The sequence below is a fragment of the Ahaetulla prasina genome, chromosome 18 (genome assembly GCF_028640845.1).
Source record: "Ahaetulla prasina isolate Xishuangbanna chromosome 18, ASM2864084v1, whole genome shotgun sequence".
NCBI lineage: Eukaryota > Metazoa > Chordata > Lepidosauria > Squamata > Colubridae > Ahaetulla > Ahaetulla prasina.
The window spans coordinates 7,919,977-7,930,250 of record NC_080556.1 but is presented as its reverse complement, the minus strand read 5'-3'; the positions used below and the strand labels follow the sequence as shown (position 1 = coordinate 7,930,250).

At 41.3% G+C, this 10,274-nt stretch overlaps 1 protein-coding gene across 12 annotated transcripts in view; it reads right to left on the bottom strand.

The window, feature by feature from the left end:
* The window catches only part of TARDBP (TAR DNA binding protein), a 50,104-nt gene extending 40,430 nt beyond the window's left edge, over positions 1-9,674 (bottom strand). Inside the window, exons 1-8 of one of the 12 annotated variants that reach the window (XM_058160978.1) lie at positions 9,329-9,670; positions 5,420-5,673; positions 4,647-4,810; positions 4,191-4,331; positions 3,706-3,876; positions 2,797-2,899; positions 1,559-1,631; positions 532-660 (exon numbers count right to left, since the gene is read on the bottom strand). In XM_058160978.1, the coding sequence (XP_058016961.1) occupies positions 1,564-1,631; positions 2,797-2,899; positions 3,706-3,876; positions 4,191-4,331; positions 4,647-4,810; positions 5,420-5,657 (885 nt within the window). In that variant the 5' untranslated portion in view covers positions 5,658-5,673; positions 9,329-9,670 and the 3' untranslated portion in view covers positions 532-660; positions 1,559-1,563. Of the gene's footprint in view, positions 1-264; positions 661-773; positions 2,900-3,705; positions 3,877-4,190; positions 4,332-4,646; positions 4,811-5,419; positions 5,674-9,328 lie in introns of those variants that run through there. The other 11 variants (XM_058160976.1, XM_058160975.1, XM_058160974.1 and 8 more) reach the window with 11 other exon arrangements.
* Between the last annotated feature and the right edge of the window lie 600 nt (positions 9,675-10,274).

Below are 10,274 nucleotides of genomic sequence, written 5' to 3'. Positions count from 1 at the left end.
AAATTCAGACGGTAGATTTTGGCAATGGATCGGATTTAGGCGAAGTAAAGATTATGCAATGTAAGACTATTATGTCCTCCGGAATATTCACAGATCAGTTTTACACCCAGAACCATCTTCTGGTGTAATAAACCAGTTTTAGTATCGAACAACAACGCTCCAATAAGCACCCAGCAAGTAAGTTTTAAGAGTCCTACTACACTGTCCTTGAAAAGGAAATAGGATTTTCAGCTGAAATGCAAAGAAAATCAGGGGAGCCAAAGGAGATTTTAAAGTGTATAAATTTAATGGGACCAATTTGACAGCTCCCATAACCTATCGAATGGAAGTTGTAAGGTTTGTATCAAGTAAAGAAAAGTATAAGGCCGGTTACTGTATAACTCATTTAGAGCCAAATGTTTACCAATACTTTGTCGCAGTGTTTACCACACTGAAACTGAGGTTATAAGCATCTTATATTCCCAGCAAGCCTGAGTGCCGTGAGAACACAATACTACAGGTTCAAGGGTTATTTTGGATTTTTGCTTAGACCCAGTGGTGCCTGCTGACCAGGGATGGGGTACTTCATATGACAGAACTGCATTTCAGATATGTTTGTTGCAAAAGCTATGAAGACTGGGTCATAAGTTTTGGAGTTTCTGCTACATGAGGCAGGCAAACCTAAAAAAAAAAACATTTTAAAAAACTTAATTCTTATCCTAAACGATACTTTTAACCAATTAAAAATTTAAAGAGCTCTTTTGCTCCCGGGGGGGCTGTCAAACACACACACGTATTACTTAAATCAGTTTTATTTAAGAATTTCCTACATTGACAAATCTTATAAAAAAGCATCCAAACACAGAACTTCAGCAAACAGCATTCATATGAATATCTTACAGACAGGAAAACTTCCACCCGCAAGGGAACACCTGAGCTTGGCAAGTGAGCTTTGCTGGAGAGGAAAAAAAAAACCACACACAGAAAGCACACTACGAACTGGATGTTCCCATCAAAAAATCCCCACCTTCGGTTCACGTTACCACACTTACAGGATCATTGAACAAAATAACACACACCATACAGCATTCACAGCAGAGTTGACATAAAGGAGAGGAAAAAAAAAAAAGATACAGATATTCGTTTCACTTAACACATCCAACTAATTTGGTTAACTAAGTAAAAAGCCCCTCCCCCCCCTTTTTAAAAGTTCTTCCAGATCAGATGTCCGTTTTGAATGCAAGGAAAACATTCGTACGTCTGCTCCCATCGCTCTCCGCACACTCTCTCACCAAAGCCACAGGATCGAGGGACATTGCGTCAAGAAAAAAAAATCGTTTTTTTTAAATAAAAAAAAATATATCCCATAATGCACCACCAAGTCTCTCTCCGCATGCGCCTCCTTCTTTTTCTCGCACATACCAAGCCCTCACATGCCTTGGCACCACAAATCCAATCCCACACAAGGTTTTCAGAAGTTCAAACAAGCCTTCTGGTTTTCATCTCACAGCCTTGCGTTCACAGCGTTGAGTACGACTCCATGAAATAAAAAGAGGAGCGGATAAAATGGAACACCCACCATCTTTAAGACGTAGCATGTGCGGTGTGATGAAGGAGTCTTGGATGAGGAAAGCATGGAGACAGGAGTATTCCTAAAGCAGATATTTTTTTTTTATATATTTATATATAGGTGTTTTGTGTTTGTGTTTTTTTTTTAACTGCACTGTTTTCAATGAAGTGCTTCTTCCAGACATATTTGAAATGAGATGAACTGCAAGAACTAAATGAGGTCTCCATACTGTACTTTAGTATGAGAAGGGAGACAGTGTTAAAAGGAAAAAAAGCCGACACCAACATTGCATTCTCCACACAGGACATTTGGGGGAGGGGGAAGGAGAGAAAGAGAGAAAAATTCTTATGGCGGGGGGGATCAAATTAAATTAAAAAAAATAATTAATAAGGATAGGATGCAGTTTCTGAAAAATGGCTTCCATTTTTTTTTTTTTCTGAAACATGCAAAGATCTCAGCTGACTAGGAAACGAGGAATCCAATCTTTACAAATTCCTATTTAAATTGCAGCACACCCGTTTACCAGTCAGGGAAACAGTTCACGTTCAGCCACTCAATAATCCCAACTCATGTATTCCAACTCATGGTAACAAAACCTATAAAACTTCATTTAATCTTTTTTTTTCCCCCTTACAAAAGAAAAAAAAAGTGTCAAAAATACTATCGAAATATACTACACACTGAACAAATTCAATTTGGGTTCTTTTTTTGTTGTTGTTGTTGTTTTCCTTTTAGTATATGCATTTTAGATTATACTTACCAGGAGCTCTAGAAAAAAAAAATTGATTTCCCACCAGAGTCAGTATATAAGCCTGCCTACATCCCCCATCCGGATGATTTGGAATCCATACTTGAACCAAATCCACCATTAAACCCACTGCTGGAGCCTGTGTTGGAGGAGCCCCACCCTATCGCTGGGCCAGAGTTCGAGCTTCCGTAGGAATTGCTCCCAGAGCTAAACCCTTGGTTCTGCTCCCTCTGCATGCTGCCCTGTGGCTGGTTGTTCCCTGACGGCCCAGACTGGTTTTGCTGGCTAGCGAGCATGCCCATCATCCCCCAGCTGCTTTGCAGGGCGGCCTGGGCGGCCGCCATCATGGCAGGATTGATGCTGAAGGCCCCAAAGTTCATCCCACCTCCCATGTTACTGCCCTGGCTGTTACCCAGTCCGCCGCCTCCCCCGCCTCCCCCGCGGTTAGGAAATCCACCCTGATTCCCAAAGCCTCCTGGATTACCACCAAATCTTCCACCTCTTTCTAGTTGTCTACTGCTATTGTGCTTAGGTTCAGCATTGGATATATGGACGCTGATTCCTTTTATGATCAAGTCCTCACCACAAAGGGACTGGGCGACCTGTAAGGAACAAGGAAGCAAGGGCTGAGTAACCCCAGGAGCGAAGGGAGAGAGACAACAAATGTACAAAAAAGAGCAGCAATGAACACATAGGTTTGTTTGGAGCATTCATGATTACCTGGCTGGCTATTAGCATTCCCTCACAACAGTGGAGAACTACTCTCCTTTTCTTAAAAAAACAAAACAAAAAACCCAGGACTGCACAATACTAATTTAACTTGCATTGTACTACATACCCATTCTGCTGGAGTCTGAAACAAGGAGCCCATTTCCTCATAAAAGCTTCCTCTGACATTTCTAAAAGGAAGCCCGTCCCACACAATTACCCCAATTATAGTTCTTGGGCAGCCGATTTTGAAATTGAATCCTGCTTCATACACATGTATAAGTAGCCACTGGCCCAGAAGTCTGTGGCAAGATTAATTAGCTGCCCAGACGAACAAAGAGTTAGGAGCTGTTTTTCCTTCGTTCTCAAGGGCAAAAATGATTAACAGCCAGTTTATTTACAAGGTTTGCTTTGTGCCAGTTGTTATTTAAACAGTGGCAATGAAATGGAAGCATCTAATTACACAGTAATACTGAGATACTTTAGATCAGGCTTTCCTGAATGAAAACCTCCCTTTAAAATGATTGTGGAGCTGACAGGAATAAAGTATTAGCAGGATCTATGCAATTTATACGTCTCATAATTCAAAAGCCAACTGCATTTACATTTAACACACAACAAAATTAAATGGGAATGTTATGAAAACTGCTTAAGGAAACAGTGCATGCTCCTTAAGCAAGGAGGGCACTGGGTGGAATACCTGATCATCAGCAAACGTAACAAAGGCAAAAGCTCTGAATGGTTTGGGAATGAAGACATCCACGACTTCTCCATATTGTGAAAAAAACTGACGGAGCTCATCTGCAGTCATGTCCTCAGTGCAACGGCCAACAAAGACCTTCCTGCTACGCAGAGGTTCATCTGGACTTTGCTGGTACCAATGCAGAAGTTTTATATTAATATAAAAGAAAAGAGTTACAGAGGCCGTAACCAATAAATGTTTTTCCCCACCCCCCCACCACATAATAATGCAGCAACTAGCCAATGAAAAATTTCAAACTCTGAAACTCTCTCTTCTAAAGTTCCAAGTGAGATGACACGGAATTTGAAATCAGAGAGCTGAGAAGTGCTTCGCTCCGCCTGAAATACCCTGTCAAGTCAACACCTGGACCACTCCGGTCTTCTGCCAACTTGTTCCAGAGAGCCCAAACTGGATTCATAACGCCCACAAATGTCATCATGTACCTTAGAATTGGGGAGCTTGCAGTCGCACCATCTTCCATCGATCATGTGACGCTGAGACATGACTTTTACTTGGGTTTCATAGTCGGTAAATCTTACAAAACCAAACCCCTTTGAGTGGCCAGTTTTGATGTCCTTCTTAACCTAGGTTTAGAAAAGGAAATTATACAGCCAGAATACTATTATGCCACTGAATTCACCTGACTTCTAAAAGTTCATTTGAAATGTATAATAAAAGAAAAATACTAATGTTCTGTCTCTAAGATGAAGTTTTCATTCTGCATTACGGTCTCTGATGAAAAGCTGCAACGAGAGCAGCTCCCTCTCCCTCAAATGTCCCCTCCATTTGGCCTAGAGGGAGGAGAGGCAAGTCTTCCCTGCTGAGAGGGGGCTCCATTTAAGTCCTTCTCCAGCTAAACTCAATTTTCATTCTAAGGTAAGAACTGCTGTGCCAAATACCTGCACCATGAGAACTTCTCCAAACGTGCTGAAATATTCTTTCAGATCTTGCTCTGTCGTTTTCCATGGAAGACCCAAAACTATCAGATCAGAGGTTTTTTGAACTGCTCGTTTCACTTTAACGGCTGATGAAGCATCTGTTTCATCCATTTTCCTCTTGTTGTCTAAGAAACAGCCATGGACACAAACATAGATTATGTTAATTGCAATATAAGACACCCAAAGTCGCTGGAAGCTGGGCAATACTTTAACCAACTATGATTGTTTGTGCAGTCAGAAGCTTAAGACTGGATTTGCATCTTTTGACTATTGAGTCCTTCCCAAGGTTATTACGCATTATTAAAAATCAGCTAATTTTAGAGCTGTGCACATCTCAATTGTTACTCCAGACAAATGTATGCTCAATATGAAACATTCAACATAATGTTGAACATTCAACATGTTCAATATGCAAAATAATTTGGAAATAAGCTTTCATGCACAGACAATCTGTAATATGTATTTAATTACATGTCAGTAAGCGGGGCCTTATTAAATAACCATGTTTATATAACTTCATAATATGAATATGAATACTGTTAGACAGAATATTATTACTGTATTTGTGGTTTCACTTCCCAATTATTAAAAAGAATAACAGATTAAATAATTCAGTTGTTTCCACACGTCTGAAATAAAATGTTTTACGAACTGATTTAATTTCCAACTATATATTGTCATAGTTGGTGTGATTTTTTTTTTTAAGAAAAGGAAGAATAGCTTTAAACACACACCTTTGGGATAATTTACCACATATACCAAATTTCCCCAGCCATTATCTGGTGCATGAAGAATTCCTTCCACTAATCGGACTCCTCTCATACATTGAGACACGGGGTTTCTGTAACGCAGGCCACAGGCCCCTGGGAACTGCGCAGTAACTGTGGAGAGTAATACAGTCCCATCATCCTCTGAAGGGATCTCAATGGGTTCCTCGTTCTCATCTTCCGTTACTCGGATGTATTCCGACATCTCCGCCGTGATGTTACTGAAGAGTGAAAAGAAACAGATGAATAAAAAAGCAACATGCAATTTATAAAAAAAATAATCAGCGGTTTGGCTAATGGCAGAATCTAAATACTGTTTATCCGACAGAACTTGAATTGAAAAATGATAGATTGTAACTAAAATGATAAGAGCATGCTTTTTGTGGTAAAACCTGTAAATTCAACCATTGTATCTCTAGTTGGAAGTAATACAGGAGATTGAAAAACTTTAAGAACCTAAAGATCCACCTACAATCAGAATGGACAATATTAAACTGAGTCTGCCTCAGTATTTTATTTTTAACATTCAGATACATTTGGCATACAAAAACATTCCATTTAAATGATATAGTACCAACTACCATTTTAATTCCAAAAGTAGCCATTCAGATGCTCATAAATTTTATAGTTTATATTTACATGCACATTCTAGTTAGTTAATCTAATTATAAAGCAGTTACTGTCCCTGCCATCTTGCCAAACTGGCACCCATCAGCCAGCTATTAAAAAAGCAACAGGGTGATTAGCAAATTAATTCCACCAGCGTGGCAAGACACCAGCAATTTTTGACTATAGTACTTCCTTTGGCTTTAGTATTCAACAGCAACTTCTGTTTACACTGCAACAACAAAATTGGTCCCTTACACAAAACCATAAGTATTATGATTTGTTTATTCTGCTTTATCTTGTATTTTTACATTACAAGCTAATAATGTTCCTTAACCTCAAAGAGAAAAGAATAAGGTGTGCATGCACATGGATAAATGTATAATTAAAACAACGCCCATCTTGTTTTTAACTATATAAGCTGATGCAGTAGTAAGTATGCAGAAAAATAAAATATAAAATCTTTAAAGAAATAAACTTTTAACATGCAATGCTACAAAAAGAATTATACATAAAATGGGGAATAGCATACAAGTAGTCCTTGACATATGACCACGACTGAGCCCCAAATTTCTGTTGCTAAGCGAGATAGGTGTTAAATGAGTTTTGCCCCATATTACAACCTTTCTTGCCACAGTTGTTAAGTGAATCACTGCAAATGTTAAATTAGTAACATGATTAAGTGTATCTGGCTTCCCCATTGATTTTGCTTGTCAGGTCACAAAAGGTGACCCCGAGACACTGCAACTGTCATAAATATGAGTCAGTTGTCAAGCTGGTTTTAAAATACTTGACTCTAAAATGTATTTTAAAACCAAACATGAAGACACATATCCAGTCTTTGGGGATAGGCATTAAAACCCTATTTCCCATTACTAAGAGTTTCATTAGCAATAGCATTTGCATCACAAATCGAAAGTGGAATACAAAGTTTATATTGGTCCTATAGTTCAAAGACTACCACAAAACAGATTTATGACTCATCTGTTCCAAAGAAGACTGATTTAGAATAAAATTGTCACTAATGGTATCAATGGAATGAAGATGATATACAGGTAGTGCTCCACTTACAACAGTTCATTTAGTGACCGTTCAAAGTTACAACAGCAGTGAAAAAAGTGACTTATGACCCTTCCTCAGCCTTACGACCTTTGCTGCGTCCCTATGGTCGTGTGATTTACATTCAGATGCTTGGCAACTGACTCATATTTATGACAGGGCCTCTGGTGGCTCAACAGACTAAGACAGTCTGTTATTAATACAGCTGCTTGCAATTACTGCAAGTTCAAGTCCCACCAGGCCCAAGGTTGACTCAGCCTTCCATCCTTTATAAGGTAGGTAAAATGAGGACCCAGATTGTTGGGGGGGCAATAAAAGTTGACTTTGTATATAATATACACATGGATGAAGACTATTGCTTAACACAATGTAAGCCGCCCTGAGTCTTCGGAAAAGGGCGGGATATAAATTCAAATTAAAAAAAAAACAAAAAAACAACAGTTGCAGCGTCTCAGGGTCATGTGATCACCTTTTGTGACCTTCTAACAAAGTCAGTCGGGAAGCCAGATTCACTTAACAACTCAAATTACTAGTTTAGCAACTGCAGAGATTCACTGAACAAATGTGGCAAGAAGAGTCATTAAAAGGGGGCAAAACTCAACAAATTTCTCACTTAGCAACATAAATCTTGGGCTCAACTGTGGTCCTAAGCTGAGGACTATCTGTATTATAGAATGTATGTATTTTCTTGAATTGACTCATCTATCATTCTGGGATGTCATAGCGACTTCCCCCCTCCAGCTGGTAGCCCCAACAGACCCCTTACACATTTCTTACTGGATGGCAAGTGCACAACTTTTGAACAATTGCTGATAAAAATTGCTGGATCTAACAGAAATTCAATTACAATCAATTTCTGCTGCAAATGGATTTTCTTGCAAGGTGCTGTTTTTGTTTGTTTGTTTACAACTGTAAACATACACTATAATGACATAAACAGGTACAAATTTAGCCACTTGGGGAGAAAGTTATCCATAAATGTTATCCTGGAAATCAGATTAAATGTTTTTGTAATAATTACGGACTAAATTCCTCTTTTCCCCCCCCCCCCCAATTGGTCTATCAAAACTCATTGCTGGTTTTTAGAAACAAATAGTTTCCCTGACTCCTCATGGCTCCATGGTAACATCCACACGGAAGTGATTTGTTTACTGCCTTCTTTAGGGATGGTATTTTTTTTCTTCCTTTTTTTTTAATTTCTCAGTCGAAGTGATCAGATCTTAGGATTTCCTGGTGGCCCCCCATTCAAGCTCTTAGTCCAACCTTTATTTAGAGGGAGAGTTTCAAAATCAAGAGGCGGGAGGAAAAGACATAGGTAGCCCTCGACTTACAACGGTTCATTTAGTGACCATTCAAAGTTACAACAGCACAACAGTTCATTTAGTGACCATTCAAAGTTACAACGGCACAACAGTTCATTCAGCGACCATTCGAAGCCACAATGGCACAGTTCATTTAGCGACCATTCAAAGTTACAACGGCACTTGAAAAAGTGACCTAGGGCCGTTTTTCAGAGTTACGTCCGTTGCAGTATCCCCATGGCCATGTGATCTAAAATTAAGACACTCGGCAACTGGTTCGCATTTATGACCGTTGCTGTGGGGGGGGGTCACGTGATCCCCTTTTGCGACCGTCTGACAAGCAAAAGTCAAGGGGGGGGATTCACTTAACAACCGGGTGACTAACTTTTATCCACCGCAGCGATTCGCTTAACAATTCTGGCAAGGAAGGCCGTAAAATGGGGGCAAAACGAACGTCTCACTCGGCCACAGAAAACTCCGGCTCCGTTGGGGTCGTAAGTCGAGGACTGCCTGTACTTGGAAACGGGGCGCAGGGGGCACAGACCGTTTTTGCGACTTTCTCCTCTGAACTACAAGTCCCAGCAACCTCCATTCCTCTCACATTACACGCTGCGAAAAGAGTTGGGGCGGGGGAAGCCCCCGCGAATTGGCAGGCCCCCTTTGCCAAAATAAGGCCTCGCTGGCTAAATGGTGGAAACCGTTACTTCCCTCAAACATGGAAGCCTCACAAGTGGAGAAAGGCGCCTTAATCCGTCCTGCGTGGGGCCGGGAACCGCGCGCGCGCGCGCGAGAAAGGCCCATACGCGCCATCGAGGCTCGTCAGGGTTTCAGTCACCGCAGCCTTCGCGTGAGGCGCCCGGCTTGCCCACCCGAGGCGCCGCCGACTCGTCCTCCCAACCGTCGGACTCACCGTTGGCGCGAAGCCTAGGCAGGACAGGAAAGAATCGGTTGCGACTAGGCCGCGGAGAGGACCTTGGGCAAGCTCCCGGCTGAGGCCTCCAACTCTCCTCGCTGTCGACAAAATGGCGGCGCCCTCTTTTCCCTCAGCAACTGCGGACCGAAGCCGCGGTCCCAGAACGAGCCACGCCAAGTCGCTTACTGGGGGGGACGCCGTGACCTGTCACCGAAGGCTTTCATCATCGCTACGGGGAAAAAACGTGCCCCGGAGGAGGCATAGTTTCAAATTCTTTCACTGTTATTTCCATTTCGAAGTTTCTCATGTTCTCTTTCCTCGCAAAAGGAGGTAACTTGAAGTCTACGGTACGGTCCTCCCCCTTACAGAAAACCAAGAGTGATATGGCCCACTCGGCCGTGCCGTGCGCATGCGTTACAAGGACGACGCGAAGTTATAGAGGAGAAGGCGTCAGAAGCTCGTTTCAGTCGCGTCTGTTATTTCTGCGCATGTCGAAGAGGCGGGACCTGGAGACCACGAGCGGGAAAAGGGCGGGAAGAGTTGCACATGCGCACTCCCAGAAATACGGAATACTTTGTATTTCGTTTGTATCCAGGGCGGTGTTTTTATAAAAAAACAAAACCCCTCAAAAACTGGATTCTTAATCCCAAAGTAACTTCTGAAATGCGTGTCGACTGCCGAGGTTGACTTTGTAGCGAAATTCAGAGCTGTAAAGGCCGGTTTTGCTACTTAAGACTCCTCTTCTCCCTTCAATAATTTTTGCAGAATTGTGCATTTAATATTTTTAAATTTTTAAAGGGCCTGGGTCGTTCCTACAAGCAATGCATTGGACTGGACCGTTGTAGAAGCTTTTATTTCTAATTAAAAACAGTGCAGCTGATGCATAGAAAAGCTGACTATTTACAAAAAGCCATACAGTAAGTGTGAAGGAACCTACTAAAAA